This window comes from Eleutherodactylus coqui, chromosome 3, assembly GCF_035609145.1.
Source record: "Eleutherodactylus coqui strain aEleCoq1 chromosome 3, aEleCoq1.hap1, whole genome shotgun sequence".
NCBI lineage: Eukaryota > Metazoa > Chordata > Amphibia > Anura > Eleutherodactylidae > Eleutherodactylus > Eleutherodactylus coqui.
The window spans coordinates 87,403,087-87,420,488 of record NC_089839.1 but is presented as its reverse complement, the minus strand read 5'-3'; the positions used below and the strand labels follow the sequence as shown (position 1 = coordinate 87,420,488).

Here is a 17,402-nt window from a genome sequence, read left to right as displayed (position 1 = left end):
ACAGAAGGTCACTGCTTTCACAGTCACAGGTCCCGATCAGCAGAAACCAAGAAGTACAGAGGGGCTGTGGAGCAATTTTAGGTAATGTGAAAACCCCTTTAAAAGGTCTAAAATGTCACGTCGTGGCGGGGAGGGGCCGAAACAGGCACGTCACAGCGGTGAGGAGCCAAAAACTGGGGGGAGGGGGGGGGGGTGTCAAACATGGCGTGATGCTCGTTCGAGTAACGAGCACCATCGAGTATGCTAATACTCGAACGAGCATCAAGCTCGGCAGAGTACGTTCGCTCAACTCTACAAATGCCATGTTCTGGGCACAAAATACTATGGAAAATATTACCTGTGCAGTCATTTTCTTTGTGAGCACACCAGAACATCGACAAGAAACTCTAAAAGCGACAGGTTCGGAAATGTCATGTTCAAATAGTGGATGTCCTGTATCTTCTGCATCTCTGACGGATGGTTTTGGAGGTAGCAACTGGGTGTTGGCCTCCATAGGTGCCTGCTCTTCACTGTATAAGGGTGCTTCATTCACTATAGTCTCTTTTTTACATGTTTTTGACTCTGTTGAAGAATTATCATCCAGTTTTCTCTTCAAACTCTTTTCTTGTCTGTGGGAAATTCCCCGCTGAGCTGAGGGCTCCTGAAATTGTTTCCAGATCTGTAATGTATCCAGCCACAAGTGAGAATCCCCAATGACAAATTTTCGTAAAGAAAACAATGCATTTCCTTTAAAATATAATTGTGAGTAAATATTATAGAATTGTAAATAATAATAAACAGCAATAGTAGCAACAATATATACTCATTTCTTTAGAGCACATGTCAAACTCAAGGCTTGTGGGCCGAATCTGGCCCTCTGTGTCATTTTATGTGGCCAGCGATGAGGTCTGCAACCATAAGGACCGACTCTCCACTTTTACCGGAGGGCATAGCCAGCACTTAGCAAAGGGGGCACCACCAGAACGTGGAGCGAGTGCCAGCTTGGATTCTGAGCTCTGGAACACACGGCTCTGTTCAACAACTCCCAGGTGGTGGCTCAGTTCCAACAGCCCTACCCGGGCACCCTAGCCACCCACCAAGGTAGGAAGCTCAGTGCTAAAGAGGTGTAAAGGGAGAAACCCCATCATAGTGCACAGAGCTCCATAGCCATGTTAAAGAGTAGTTACAGTTATCATTTATGTCTCATTCACACTGGCGTATGCAGATTTGGGCCGTGAAATATGTAGCAAAATTATGCGTATTCACTGCGTATCTAGACCTCCTTGTATTTTTTTTGGTGCACATGCATTCGCCGCGTTTTTCTGTGCCCCCCAAAAAATGAAGATGCATGAAAGTCTTGAAGATTTCTCCTGCCTTCATGCGTAAATACGCAGTGAATATGCATTTATCATGTGTATCCACTGTGTATTTACGCAATCCCATTGACTTAATGGGCAATTAAGGTCTGTAACATGAACCAAAATACGATACACGGGTTTTTTTTTCCAAGCACATAAAATACACGGGTGAAAAACGTATGTCAGAATATCTCAGTGCAAATCAATGGTGTTTAAGCTGTCTGTATTATGCGTATAAAAAATCTGCTCGGAATAAGGACAGCAAATATATCCGTGAGAATGAGCACTTACAATCAACCTTTTGAAAGCAGTCATAATACTGATGTGACCCTCCGTAAAAATGAGTTTGACGCTCCTGCTTTAGAGGATAGCAACACTTTAAAGGGTTATCCAGGCTTTAAAAATTGATGGGCTATTCCCATAAATAGGCATGTGCAAATTTTCAAATCCACAGCATACCTTATCTGATGCGGAAATGCCATGAAATGTCAACGCAGATTTGATTCATTGCAATCCAAGGAGTGAAATCATATGTAATATCTGCCCCAAAAGCTGCATGTAGCAAACGCAGACTTCATAGCGGATGTTCAGGCGAGTTACACAACATAATATTTATCCGATGTATGAAACCCAAGTATGAAGATCGGCGGCATCCAACTACCCTACTAGGGCACATGAACATCAGAGAGGCGTCCCCCACTCAGGGCCCATTCTATAAGCTACAGAGCGAATGTGTAAAAGCAGCTGCCACTCTTACGGACTTAATTTTTTCTGGCAGTGATTAATGTAGGGGAAATGTGGATCAGCAGCGTTGAGCAAGGGCTCCAATATGAAAATATTTATATTTTATAACTTTCAATGTCATTATCTTTATTAAAATAAAAAAAAAAAAAACATGAAGCGTGAAAGTTTTTGCACTGAGACCCTACAAGTTGCTAAAACTTCCCGTTTTGTATAGATCATTTTTCAACTTCTGAGTAAACACTCAAGATGGCAGGATTACAGACCCAGATGCTATTGGCAAGGGTCTGTGTTGCCACGGCAACCCATCGACCCTCCGCTATTCATTTGCGGAGGTCCAATGGGTTGCCATGGCAACTGGATATCTCACAATAGCTTCCAGGTATGCAATTCTGCCCTCTGATGACTTAAGAGCTTACATGCTGTGATCAACAAAAATATGTCCATAGCCTATGGGTTAGTTGGTAAAACTGGTTTTACAGCTGTGAGTTTAACTCAGTGTGTAGAGAGAGAGTGAGTAAGGGGGAAAACCAGCCAAACCAGAGAAGATCAGTGATTCTCCTGTATATCTTCCTGTTCCAGGGTAGGGGGTGACAAACTGTTGTTCATGTTATCACTCCCATATTACTCAGAGCATATTTGGTCTCGGATTGTCACACATGGGGTTTTCTCCAGAAAAGGAGTGAAATGATGAGGACTTGCTTATCTAATCACTCCTCTGCATTGTTTAACCTTGCAGATGCTGCAATCATTACTGACCATAGCATCTAAACAGTTTTAAAAATAAATGTAAAAAATAAAAAGATCTTTCTCCCCTTAAAAAAAACAAACAAAAAAATAAACAAACACTCTACACATAATTGGTATTGCCACATCCCTAAAAACTGGTACTATAAAATATTACATTATTTATCTGGCCCAATAAATTCCGTAAAAGCAAAACAATAGAGCCAAATTGGTTGTTTTCAGATCCTCTCTTTTCCCCAAAATAGGGATAAAATAATATCACAAAGATGTATATACTTCAATATGGTACCAATAAAAACTATAGGTTGTCCCACAACAAAATCAAGCTACGTTGACTGATAAAAATAATCTGGTCCTACATTTTGACGCCACACACAAAGCTTAAAAAAAAAAAAAAAAAAAAAAAAAAAAGAGGCTTTGTATTGTGCAAAAGTAGTAAAACCTCTATCTTTGGTCCGGTTATAATTGTAATGACATGTAGAATAAAGGTAATATTTATACCACACTTTGAAAGCCATAAAAATAGCAAAACCCAATGATGAAATAGCTTTTTTTCCCCCATCGTGCCGCCGCCGCCCCCCCCCCCCCCCCAGCAAAATAATTTTTTTTAAATTATTAAATGCATTTTACCCAAATCTTATTTTAAAAAACTAGAACTTAAAGGGGTTGTCTCGCGGCAGCAAGTGGGGTTATACACATTTCTTTATGGCCATATTAATGCACTTTGTAATGTACATCGTGCATTAATTATGAGCCATACAGAAGTTATTCACTTACCTGCTCCGTTGCTAGCGTCTACGTCTCCATAGCTCCGTCTAATTTCGCTGGCGGCTTGCTTTTTTAGACGCGCTTGCGCAGTCCGTTCTTCTGCTCTGAGCACGAGCCGCTTCAGCGCAGACGAGCTGTAACTTCTCGGGAGCGCGCTGGAGCGGCCATTCTGCTACATCTGTAGCGAGGGGACTGCCGCTGGGCCCCGGGGCCTACATCTGTAGCGAGGGGACTGCCGCTGGGCCCCGGGGCCTACATCTGTAGCGAGGGGACTGCCGCTGGGCCCCGGGGCCTACATCTGTAGCGAGGGGACTGCCGCTGGGCCCCGGGGCCTACATCTGTAGCGAGGGGACTGCCGCTGGGCGCCGGGGCCTACATCTGTAGCGAGGGGACTGGCGCGGGGGAGCCGCAAAATACAAGGTGTCATATAGCTACACTGACAAAAACATTAAAAAGTTATGACTGTTGGAACTCAAAAGGGGATAGGATTTACTGGTACTTAAAGCTTAATTTTGAAACCTTAGTTGTATAGCTCACCGATTAGACATTTACACTACAACAAATAGTACTTATTAATTAAAACTCACCTTTATACTCAGTAAGAGGAGGCCCTTTGCGAAGCAGTAAAAATATTCTCTCAGCGGACTTCATTTTTCTTAAAGAGCACAAGTCATAATTTCCTTGGAAGAAAACTTTTCCTGGCATACATTCAATCTAGAGAAAGAAAAGAATAGTTACAGTCAATCTCAAAAAGATTTAAATGGTCACTGACATTTCAAACACTTGTGCTAAAGTGACATTTTTGTGCTGAAAAATCCCTCTAAAGTGCCAGCCACTAGAGGTCTCCCTTCTTCCTAAATTGCCATCTGCTGCCTGCTGTCAAACGAGGATCCCGCTATAGCTTCTCTCCTTAACGAGAAACGATGCCTCTCCCAACCCATGTCTGTTGGCCTCTCATTAGCCAAGCCAAAAACCTGCTGCACACTGAGGAGGGGCTATCACCCTGAATCAGCTGTCTGTGCATGGTTATTCTGGCTTTGGCTTACAATTTCCAGTCATTATTACAGGGCTTGTTTAAGAAGTCTGACATTCACTTGCAGGAATTCTGCCTTCCAATAGTTGGTGCTGCAGAGGTATTGTTCTATCTTCCCTATTTGCATATAACCCAGAGGAGCATGGATGGCCCAATAAGTCGCCTTGCACACCTCCTAGATAAAAGAACGATACCCTTCCTACCCCCGTGACTGGAGATGGCCCAACGACAGACAAGGAAGTGGGGGAAGGGACGGGTTATTATACTCATTGAAATACATGAGAGTACAACTGATTGAAGAAATTCTCACACAGATGCTGCCCGCAGCTAATAGAAAGCAATTGTTCATTGTGTTATACTTACTGAAATAATATTTATCCTATTCATTACTTTAGTGTGTGTGCTTCTGAGAGTTGTAGAACAGAACCTGCAAGTTGTCTCTGTGCACAGTGTATAGAAGGCATCATGACAGCAGGCTCTCCCCCCCCCCCCCCCCCCCCCCAGTTGTCAGAGAATTAGAGATGGAGCTTGCCGAGGGGAAAACTGGTGATAAATCATAGAATGGTAGAGTTGGAAGGGACCTCCAGGGTCATCGGGTCCAACCTCCTGCTCACTGCAGGATTCACTAAATCATCCCAGACAGCCTTGGTTTGAACATTTTCATTGAAGGAGAACTCACCACCTGTTCCACTCATTGATCACCCTCACTGTCAGAAAGTTTTTTTCTAATATCTAATCTGTGTCTCCTCCCTTTCAGTTTCATCCCATTGCTTCTAGTCTTTCCTTGTGGAGATGAGAATAGGGCTGATCCCTCTGCACTGTGACAGCCCTGCAGATATTTGTAGACAGCTATTAAAGGGGTTGTCTCGAGGAAGCAGTGACATTTTTTTTTGCCCAGTCCCCCTAATTAAGCATACATTACTAAGCCCCCCTGTAAATGACTTTTCTAGCTGGTTTGTACTTACAGTTCCAGTGTTTTAGCAACTTATAAAAAGTTTCCCCAAGATGGCCGCCAGCTCCTTTCCCGTCGCTTGCTGTAGCCCGACGTGCGCGCTCCCGAGACGCTACCAGCTGTGTCTCCCTGACAACCAGACGCCCCGCAGCCGCCGACCGGACCCCGGGATTGAACGCGGCCGACCAGTCACCCACCGCCAGGCAGCAGGTAACCGGCGCTACGCCCCCGGCGCCACAGCGCTACGCCCCCGGCGCCACAGCGCTACGCCCCCGGCGCCACAGCGCTACGCCCCCGGCGCCACAGCGCTACGCCCCCGGCGCCACAGCGGTAGTCAGTCACGCGTCACCCCCGTCAGTCCGTCACCCATCACTTACCTGGGCGGCTGGGCTGGGCTGGGCGGCTTCTCGGCATGGCTGGGCGGCTCTGCACCTTCCTCTAAGAGAGGATGGTAGCAGAATGGCCGCTCCAGCGCGCTCCTGAGAAGATACAGCTCGTCTGCGCATGCGCAGAAGAGCTGTAGCGGCGAGCACACTGAAGCGGCTTGTGCTCAGAGCAGAAGACCGGACTGCGCAAGCGCGTCTAAAAAAGCAAGCCGCCAGCGAATTTAGACGGAACCATGGAGACGAGGACGCTAGCAACGGAGCAGGTAAGTGAATAACTTCTGTATGGCTCATATTTAATGCACGATGTATATTACAAAGTGCATTAATATGGCCATACAGAAGTGTATAACCCCACTTGCTGCCGCGAGACAACCCCTTCATTTTTGCAAGCTAAACATTCCCAGATCCTTTAACCGTTCCTCATAGGACATGATTAGCAGACCGCTCACCATCTTGGTAACTCTTCTCTGAACTTGCTACAGTTTGTCTATGTCTTTTTTAAAGACATAGACATTTTTAAATGCAGAATACAAGTCATATAATGGCCAGATTTAGTGTTATTCCTCATGCACACACATGGCAGCTGATTCTGAAAAGTCATATAAAAAGTTAGGTATGCTTTAAAGAGAATTTCCACATATTCTACGTAAGTCTAGTGTATTTGAAGAATGTTAAAAACACATTCCGCTACCAAGTTAGGCATTGTAAGGTCACCTGCACACGGGCGAATTTGCATTGCGGAATCCGGTGCAGGTGTCCACTTCTGGATTCCGCAGCAAATAACGCCCATAGCATGCAATGGAAAAGCGATTTTTCCTGCACATGAGTGGAAATTAATTGTGATTTTCTGCTCAGAGGAAAAATTGCAGCATGCTCTATTTTCAGACGGATTCCGTGTGAACGGCTTCGGCTAGCGACAGCGTGGCAAAATCTGTACTGCACATGTGCGCCGGTTGGCACCTCCACAGTACAGAATAAGAAGGATCCAGACAGGTACACGAGGTTACCGACCGGGCACAGGGTTGGATTCCGCTGCAGGATCTCACATGCAGAATCTGACCCTGTCATGTGCAGGGCGGACTTAGAGTATGTTCACACAGCATATACACTGCACATTTTCCACTGTGAATTTCTGTGTGGAGAAATATACAACGTATTAGAGTAACAGCAAAGTGGATGATGTGTTAAGTATTTTCAAGAAATCTCATCCACATGCTGTGGGGGAAAAATTGTAGCATAAATTAAAGGGGTTGTCCCGCGAAAGCAAGTGGGTCTATACACTTCTGTATGGCCATATTAATGCACTTTGTAATGTACATCGTGCATTAATTTTGAACCATACAGAAGTTATTCACTTACCTGTTCCGTTGCTAGCGTCCTCGTCTCCATGGTGCCGTCTAATTTTCAGCGTCTAATCGCCGGATTAGACGCGCTTGCGCAGTCCGGTCTTCTTCTTTTCTCAATGGGGCCGCTCGTGCCGGAGAGCGGCTCCGTGTAGCTCCGCCCCGTCACGTGCCGATTCCAGCCAATCAGGAGGCTGGAATCGGCAATGGACCGCACAGAAGCCCTGCGGTCCACCGAGGGAGAAGATCCCGGCGGCCATCTTCAGCCGGTAAGTAAGAAGTCACCGGAGCGCGGGGATTCAGGTAAGCGCTGTGCGGATTTTTTTTTAGGTCCCTGCATCGGGTTTGTCTCGCGCCGAACGGAGGGGGCTGTTGAAAAAAAAAAAAACCCGTTTAGGGGCGGGACAACCCCTTTAACCTGTGGTACATGTTAAATATGCTGCAGATTTTCACCCCTTCAAATAAGGATCTCGGCTTCCTCTTCTGACAGATCCATTTTCAACGGATAGAAGCACAATGGATTCCAACAGATTTTCCTGACTGGACTAGGATCTATTAGTTTTTCTACTCAGGTGAAATAATGTAGAAGATTACTATATTTGGACCACCAAAGTAACTTAGGACTGGGCTGCTGTCACATCTGCATTGGGGGTTTGTTTTCCTGCTCCGTTTGGGAAGCAGAAAAGGGGAATCCTCTTATGATGGAGCTGAACATACCCCATTGGCTACAATGTGGTCCGTTCGGTTTCCATGTAGCCACCCAGAATTTTACCAGAAGAAAAATTGCTGCGTGCAGTGCTATTATTTCCGGTATTTTGTGCCGGATCTGCAACGGAGCCTTCGAACTGAGGTTCCAACACAGATGTGAAGGCAGCCTAACTTTTCCAAAAATACAGATGTGAAGAGAGTATACATAAACTGTCTTGCCTAGTGGACTGATATGTGAGCAGATAATCATATGTGACAGACTTGGTGCAGAAATTTCTGTGACAGTCTTTTTATTCTGAATGGGGCTTGTAGAAATCCATAAACATACTGCAGATACAAAATCACCCAGATCCATTGTATTTACTGTGACAGAGGTGGCTGCAACAAATCTGCTACTTGTGAACATAATCTCATATGAACCCAGCGTGGATCCAAATCTCCATCCATATCAGATGTCACCATGATAACGCTGACAGCAAGTCACAAATGTTTGTCTCACATATGATCTGTAGCTTAAAGAGGATCTCATGGAATATATTCAACACCTATCCACAGCACCTAACAATTGCTGGAATGGGGAGTTTCAAGCCCCCAGTTCCTCCTCATAACACGACTGCGATGAGAAGGAATCTGAATGGCGCAGTAGTCAAACATCAGCGCTGTTGCGCCATTTAAGCTCTATAGGATTGATGGAAACAGTGAAGAGCAGTGGATGTGTGAGAAACATTTCATGGGATATCTCCTTAAAGTCTACAGACGCTTTTGGGGAGCCATTTTTTTTCACTTGAATGCATGTTTTTTGGGCTGACCATCATTTTTGAATAGGGCTTCATCAAAAGCTTTGTCCCATTTGCCTTCTGCGGCTTCTACTTATCACTGTATATAGACACCGCAGTGTAAGTCTCAATACGAACTCCGTCACTGCGGTCTCAGGCTGAGCTGATATGAGCGTATTTGAAATGCGTTTTATGCATGTGAGTGTGCACATATAATACACATTACTTTGTGGCAATTCAAATACATTGATCTACCCTGTTCCACTCACACCAGCGGTTTTTCATTGCGTATAATACGTGAGCAAAGAAAACCCTCAGCATCGTCTATTTTGCCTCTTATTGGGTGCGATAGAGTTCTATTTTTACCTATGAGTGTGTAAAATATGCTGTACATATACAATTACATTGCGTATGTTCGTGTTTTGATTTCGGCCATCCCTCCTTAGCGGTGACATCAGCACTCGTGCAGTCGTTTAAATGACTGTTGGCCCATGTAAAAGAGCCATTAGCCATCAGCCCAGCTTCATAGACAGATCTCCACCGTACACAATATAATGGAAGATTTATGTAGAGTAATCCGATTTTGGCTGGCTAAGTAGTCTCAAATACATCATTTAGGCCATGGGCACGTTACACTGGTCTACAGGCTAAATAGCTTCAGAAACAAAAGTCACCGAATATTACTAATTCTACGGAGCTGAACAAGAATCTCACAATAAAAATTGCAATTTGGCTCTAGTTTTCAAAAGTTCAGAAATAAATGTTCTCTATCTACATAGAATTCTGGTTGTATTTTACTTTATTTTTTAAATATTTAGGATATATCTGACACTTATTATGCTTTCCTTTCTGCTCCTATTCATAAGTCATTGGGTCAGTCAAGGAATTCTCCTACCAGCCTCTTCTATTCCCAGCAGCAGCCGCCAGAAGACTGCAATAGCAATCGGAGATTACATCCTGCGGAAGTCGCGTCAGTTCCCTTTCTGAAATCTGACATTATAGACACGTGAAAGGTTTAGGCCTTATGTCCACGGGGAAAATCAGGCCCGCCGCGGATGTTTCACGTAGAATCCGTAGCGGGTCCCTCCTGCCCCGCGGACATGAGGCCTAAAAATCAGAATAAACTAACCTGCTCCGGACGATGCGGATCTCCCTTCCTTCGCAGCCGGATCTTCTTTCTGCGGCCCGGCGGATGTGCTCGGCACGAAGGCGGCGTGCCGCGCGCATGTGCCGTGCCGGGCACATCCGCCGGGCCGAAGATACAAGATCTGGCCGCGAAGAAGGGAAGAACCTCATCGTCCGGAGCAGGTGAGCTTCATTCTGGTACGGGTCTCCGCGGAGACCCGCATGAAAATGGAGCATGTCCATTTTTTTCCCCGCACGCGGATCCGCGCCTAACGGGTAAAATGACATCCGCGGGTATTTAACTACCTGTGGGTGTCCAATGCATCCCTATGGGGCGCGGATCCGCGTGCGGGAGAAACGCTGCGGATTTTAAGCCCGTGGACATGAGGCCTTACTCGTATTGTTTTCTCCAGTTTAATCAGTAAGTCAGGGTATCTTAGGCCTCCTTCACACGGGCGACAACCCTCACAAGTGGTGCTACAAAGTCGCAATATTTCCGCGAGAAAACGCAGCGATATCGCACGGACCACAGATGTAACATTGCTGCGATTTTTCTCACAGCGATATTGTGTCACCCATGTGAAGGAGGCATAAGACACAATGGCTCAAAAGTGTGTGAATAATGTTGATAATTTACATCTGCATCACAAAAGCGAAATATCACTCCACTTGTGAGAGCCGCCTGCAAACTATACTTTGATTGTAAGTTTGCGGATCACCCGTGGATTCATACAAGAGGGCAGTAAAGAAACATTGGACATACAACTAAGGTCCAGTATTCATTGTGCAATTGAGTTTAGCAGGTACATTGTGCTTTTCATAGTTGGAGGGATACCTTGAGAGTCCCTGTGCTGCAGGTAGCCTTATTACATCATATGTATGTCTGCAGTTTGATTTTAATAGTAGTTGATATATTTTATAACCCTGAGCTAATCCAAGGCTTTCATTGTCATTGTCCAACTCAGCATGGCAAAATCATTAAAAATTGGCATATTTCCTTTCTGAAGCAAACAAAACGTTTAAATTTGTTGATCAGTGAATTATTAAGTAGATGGCAAATTAGCATTTTGTTTTGCCATTTTTCTGTTCTGTCCTAAAAGCGGAAAAACAAGAAAAAAACTGATCTAATAAAATCCACATTGATTTCGATGGAACCTATTTTGTTTTAGTTTGCTTCCGTTCTGTGAGGGCACGTGTATATATTGCTATATGTTTTTATACCTGTGTGCAAATTCTATGTAATGCTTTGTGACAAAAAACTTAATAATCAAATACGTAATATGCATTCTTAAAAAATCATATCAGATACGACAAAGAGCTTCTGCAGGGCGGAGAAGATTGTGTCTTGGAAAATTACAAAGAGGAACAAGATACAGCGGCGATTAGCTTGGCAGTTTAAGGAACTTGCAACATCTTGTTCGAGGACTGAGGAGGAAAAAAGAGAAGTGTCGGCTGCGAATAAGGAACATGTGATTGATACAGCTACCTGTCTGATTAATTTTTGCTATTGACAGTATTATGGACATATATGATGATGCTATATATCTGGACCAATGAGATGCTTTGTGTTGCAACAGGAGGGTATAAAACCCTGTGTAAGCTAGTAAAGTCATTCGCCATTACTCCCATACAGGGAAGCATACCAGACCTGTGTGTGGGGTTTTTCCTTTACCGTCGACAACGGGACATTTGAGGGTGGGCTTTGATTGAGGCTGTACTGAATGATTACCCTGACAGTTCGGTCTAGTTTCTGTTTCTGGAGACAATAGACTGATCTATGGGATTTTTCCCCTAAAAAATAAAAAAAACGAAAACTGGATTTAACTAACTTTTTTTTCTAACATGATATTCTATGGGTGACGAAAAGAAACAAACTATTCCATTTATATTCTGCTTATCGGATCCATTTAATGCAATTGTGCATGTGCAATTAGAGAATAGAGCTACATGTCACACAAGAAAACCAATCTGTTAAAATTTAATAACGAATGTCTGACACTATCTGTTTTTTGCTTAATCTGTTTACTTCAGTTACGCCCGTGTGACACCAGCCTATCTGCGTAGTATTTTGCACTTGCAATATGCAGTGAATAGAACCCATTGATTTCAATAGGGTCGTTCATAAAAGTCTATTTTGTGCGTGCAAAAAAAAGTAAAAATACGAATTATGTTTTATATTTCTGTGCATCTACACACAAAAACGGGACACATTAAATTAATTAAATTAACTGTCCATTATAATCAATAGAACCATGCGTGTTTTTTGGGCATGTGCAAATGCACAGGACTTGCAAGTGCAAAAGAACCAGTACCACACACACAGGCATGCGCAAAAAGACAGCACCCATTGTGCAAATACGTAGCGCAAATGTGTGCATAAATATGCTTATGCCCGTGTGAAGTCGGCCTTACACAATCTTTTTACTGAGAGAAAACATTAAAATGTAGTATTGTGTATTATACTATTACATCATAAAAGGCCAGAAAAACATCCTGTATTTCAGCTGAAATAGCAAATCTTGTGCCAGTCCTTTACCAAGCAAATCTGCCCTCACAAAACTATGCCATGTAAGTTTTGCCTTATAGTTATGGGGTGGCTCTTTGGAATCATCAATATCCAGCTAATCAATGTTTACAGGGATTGAATTTAATGGGAGCATTGCCTGCAGTACCATCCCAAGCCACAGCAGCAGAGATGCATGGTTTCGGCAACACAGTAGCTCAGTATAGTAGTGCACTGGCCCAGTGAGTAGCAGATAACTAGTGGTTCCGAGCAGCAGACTCTCAACAATGTACTATTGATGGCCTGAGGATATATCATCAATAGTGTAAAGCTCAACAACTCCTTTAACTTAGGATAGATCTCCAGACCAAACAACAAAGACTATGTTTATGTATTATAGCCACGCTACACAAAATTGTGAAAAATAGCCGACTACTGTACACAGACGACAACTCCAACTCTGCCATGAAGAGATTAACAAACGTTGGGGCCACACTCGCCTCCATTGCAGTACCTTAGTGGCAATCCTCAAACAAAATATAATTTCTATGTAGTACAATTTCCTAAAGCATCCCAAAAATTTTTTTGTTATATTTGTGCTTTCATTAAAAGGTTGTTTGGGACTTTGTGTGTTTTTTCTATTGATGACCCATCCTTAACCCCTTCCTGCTCTAGGACGTACATTTACGTCCTGGAGCCTCGGGGTATGTATGCAAAGGGGTCGCAGGGAGACTTCTCTGCATATAGCGCGGGCATCAGCTGTTTACTACAGCTGACACCAGCGGGCAATAGCAGTGATCGTCCGATCGCGGCTATTAACCCTTTAAATGCCGCTGTCAATTCTGACCCTCCCGCGGTGAGATCAGGAGAGCAGTGCAGGTGTCATTGCTGCCGGGGGCCTCCTGAAAGGCCCCAGGGCTGCCTTGAGAGACTGCCTATCAAGCCATCCCCGTGGGGTGGCTTGATAGGCTGCCTGTCAGAATACAGTATGACGTAATGCTATAGCATTACGTCATACTGCAGGAGCGATCAAGGTATCGCATATTGTAGTCCCCCAGGGGGACTTAAAAGTAAAGAAAAAAAAGAGCAATAAAGTTTTAATTGTAAAAAAAAAGTAATAAAAGTTTAAATCACCCCCGGTTTGCCATATCTATAATTAAAAAGTCTAAATCATAAAATAAAAATACATATTTGGTATAGACGCGTCCGTAAAAATCCGATCTATCAAAGTAGCACATTATTTACCCCACACAGTGAACGTTGTCCGAAAAAAAAAGAAAGAACACCAGAAATGCAGTTTTTCAGTCACCCTGTCTCCCAGAAAAAACGCAATAAAAAGCGATCAAAAAGTCTTATGTATTCCGAATTAGTACTAACGGAAACTACAGCACGTCCCGCAAAAAAATGAGCCATTGCTGAACTACTTCGACGGAAAAATAAAAAGCTATTGCACGCACAAGATGACCGCAGAAAATAATTGCAAAAAATTAAATGTCTTTGAAAAAAAAAAAAAAGTAGTACAGTAAAAAAAAAAAAAAAAACTATACAAGTTTGGTAGCGTAGCAATCGTACCAACCCATAGAATAAAGTGATCATGTCGTTTTTGTTGCAGTTTGTGCGCCGTAGAAACAAGATGCACTGAAAGATGGCGGAATGTCGTTTTTTTTTTCATTTTACTTCACTTAGAATTTTTTAAACATTTTTCAGTACATTATATGGTACAATAAATAGCACCATTGAAAAATACAACTCGTCCCGCAAAAAACAAGCCCTCATACAGCGACGTCGATGGATAAATAAAAGGAGTTACGATTTTTTTAAAGGGGGGGGGGACGTAAACGGAAAAAAAAGGGGGCCGCGTCATGAAGGAGTTAAGATAGGTCATCAAAAGATGATAAGCAGGTGTTCCCTTTCCATCAGTTCATTTCTGGTGCCGCTGTGAGCACAGTAAGCAGATTTCACTGTCCATAGTGCAGACGCCCATGTTGGCACTGCAGCTACAGCTCTTGTTGACTTTAATAAGAGCTGTGCTGGCAATATCAAACTGGGCTGCTGCAATATTTTCAGCTCTATCTGCTTTCAGCACTGCCCAGAAAGACAGAGGCTCTGAGAATCAGCTGAAGGGTAGGGGTCTCCAGTGGTAGACCCCAGCCGGTATTAGTGTATCTTGACGCCACCAAGAAGTCCTGTTGGAGTCAAGATTGACAGGGGGGTAATGCCCCCCTGAACATGATTGGCTGCAGATATGTGTTGCGTGCAGGTCCTGGCAGCCCACTAACTAAATGTTGCGGCAGCAATCCAGGCCGGCCTGCACTGCAGTTGGTTCGCCGCCCCTGCAGAATCTGAAAGCCCCTTTCCCATCTGCCGGGCTAGAAGGAGGCACCGCGCTCTATGTAGAAGAGTACAGCGGGGTGGCCATGAGGGAGCGCACAGTGCTGTTACTGCCCCATCCCACAGATATGTATAACATTGCGCTTCGCTGCAGGGAGGCCACAGCGACGGCGTTCCACTACATGGCAGACGCAGTTGTTCCAAAGCAGCAGAACAGCGGTGTGCTACAGCTTGACAGAAGGGTCCCCTGCACACAGCGTTTGAAAAGCATGGAGCCAGCATCGGCAGGGGGAATGCGAGTTACAACCACAGGGCACACACAGCTGGGAGTTTGGGGGACAGGCCACAGACAGCATCAGGAGGAGGACAGCTGGGAGAGTGGCGGAAAAGGCCGGTGACCTACGGAAACAGCGCTGCAGCAGAGCGCCGACAAACGTACACCGACGCCTTAAAACAACGCTTCCCACTGTGCTGCAGTTTAGGTCCTTGCAGGACCTTTACGTCTTGACTCAATCGGGAGCTAGGGGTGTGAGAGGAGCGTTTCTCCTGTCAAACCCCCAGATTTCGGTGGCATCAAGATACACTAATACCATCACAGTCAATTATCTATTGATGACCTGTACTGAGTATACGTCATCAATAAAAAAAATGCCCAAAGTCCTGGACATCCCCTTTAATACAGATAAAACGGTACTGATACCATTTCTGATCAACATTGTCTGATTAACCTGACATTTGCCTTTTTTGACCAGCATTAAAGAGGTTGTACAAAAAAACTACTTTTACCATCTATCCTTAGAAGAGGTAATAAAAGTCTCACCGATCCCAAGAACAGGGGACCCCCCATAGATCAGACTTTAATCACCTATCCCGTGGATAGGAGATAAGGGGATTTTACCAAAAATGACTTAACAAATGCCATTACTATGTGATATTTGGGGTGAGCAGAAGTAAAGGGAAGGGTGCATATCGGCAGCTTCACTGCAGAAGTGTACACAGCGGAGTCCACATGACACAAAGGTTCCAAGTAATGAAAATCAGGATTAGGGCTCATTAACACCGGCATATGTCTGTTTCATACTATGTGCACAACACGGACAGAACAAACCGTATTGATTTGTATTGATGCATTCAGTGTGAATTTTTCACACGACTTTTGGTTGCGTGAAAAAAAAATTGTTGCATGTCCTATTTTTGTACATAATAATGGACCGAAATTTCCCATTAAAGTCTATGGGGTCAGGAATAAACGCAGCAAACATGCAGCAGTAGATGTATTCACTGGATTATGACGCATGTTGGCAGTGGTTAAAAAGAAAACGTGAAATCGATTGGGCCTCCTTGCAGTTTTTTTTGCACATGTGAAAAAAAAATGTAAATAGGTTTGCTAAAAAAATGCACATATATAAAAACAGTATGGCCTCCGGCACGCTGGCAGAGCGATATTAGGCCGTGATTCACAGCCCGATATCGCTTTGGGAAACCCCTGGATGCGAGGTGTTTTCATCTGTAAACAGCCTCGCATCCCTGCAGGGTTCCCTCCATACCGTTGCTTTCAATGGGGCGGCAGCAGAATCGCTGGAGTGAAAACATCACAGATGAGAATGAAACCATTGAAGTGCATTGGTTTCATAATCATGTGTTCTCATTCACTCTCGCATCGCACGAAAAATGAGTGCTTTTCTCGCCACATGCTACAATTTTTTTGGGGGGCGCAGACTGCTCATCTGATTAAAAAACTAAACAAAAAAAAAAACGCTTGTATGACTATGTAAAATTCTGTGTTTTTGTTTTTAGCTGAATTTGGTACAGAATTTTTTTTAGACAGAAAACTGGAAGGAAAAATCCGCCACATCTATGTTTATTCGCCGCCTGCTAGTCGCGACAAACCTGCTCTGAGGAGGGGCGGGGTCCAAGACATAGGCCCCACATTTTAGATATTTATGGCATATCCTGTGCAAATACCCTTTAAGGACACATAGTTGGAATGCAGCAGAAAATTCCACTGCGAAACCCACAGCATTTCTGCATCAATAACGGAGTCAAAATCCCCCCATTGGTGCAGATATTCAATCAAAATCAGATGCAGCAGATGTCAGCCGGCGGCTCCGCTCACCTCACGCCCCGCAGCCCCTCACTACATGTGTGGGAAGATCGGGTGGCACCTGTCTTCACAATCTGCTGATCTGGAGAAGGGCACCGTTCACGTGAAACTATGCTCTGTGGCGGTGAGCGTAGTGGCGCATACGGTTGTGTGAAACCGCCCTGAAAACAAGGGAATTTCAGGGTTTTTTGCGCACACAAATACAGAGTATTCAGGTGCAAAAAAAATATATAGGACCTACTTTATTTTGCCCGCATTTGCGCACCAAAGGTCCCTAAAGAAGTCTATGGGAGGTGAGCAAATGCGCACGCAATTCAAACAAGTGTGCGTTACACAGCGCAATTCAATGAACAAAGACGACATGTGGACCCAAATGGCCATGTAAATGAGGGCGGGGGCGCTGCCGCATGCATCAACAGGACCTGTGTGCGCAAAACGTACAGTACAAGGCGCAAATCAACCTGCTTCATAGCGGAAATACGCTGCGCTGCAGTGCTCATCTGAAGTCCTCAGGGCTCGTTCACACGGGCGTACACACATCTCGGCCG

The 17,402-nt window shown here is 44.3% G+C and overlaps 1 protein-coding gene across 3 annotated transcripts in view; it reads right to left on the bottom strand.

Moving 5' to 3' along the window:
- Nucleotides 1-17,402, bottom strand: part of THUMPD2 (THUMP domain containing 2) — a 39,705-nt gene that overhangs the window by 21,587 nt on the left and 716 nt on the right. For all 3 annotated transcript variants that reach the window (XM_066595835.1, XM_066595833.1, XM_066595834.1), the window contains exons 2-3: nucleotides 4,181-4,307; nucleotides 338-726 (exon numbers count right to left, since the gene is read on the bottom strand). In XM_066595835.1, coding sequence (XP_066451932.1) covers nucleotides 338-726; nucleotides 4,181-4,307 — 516 coding nt within the window. The remainder of the gene's footprint in view (nucleotides 1-337; nucleotides 727-4,180; nucleotides 4,308-17,402) is intronic.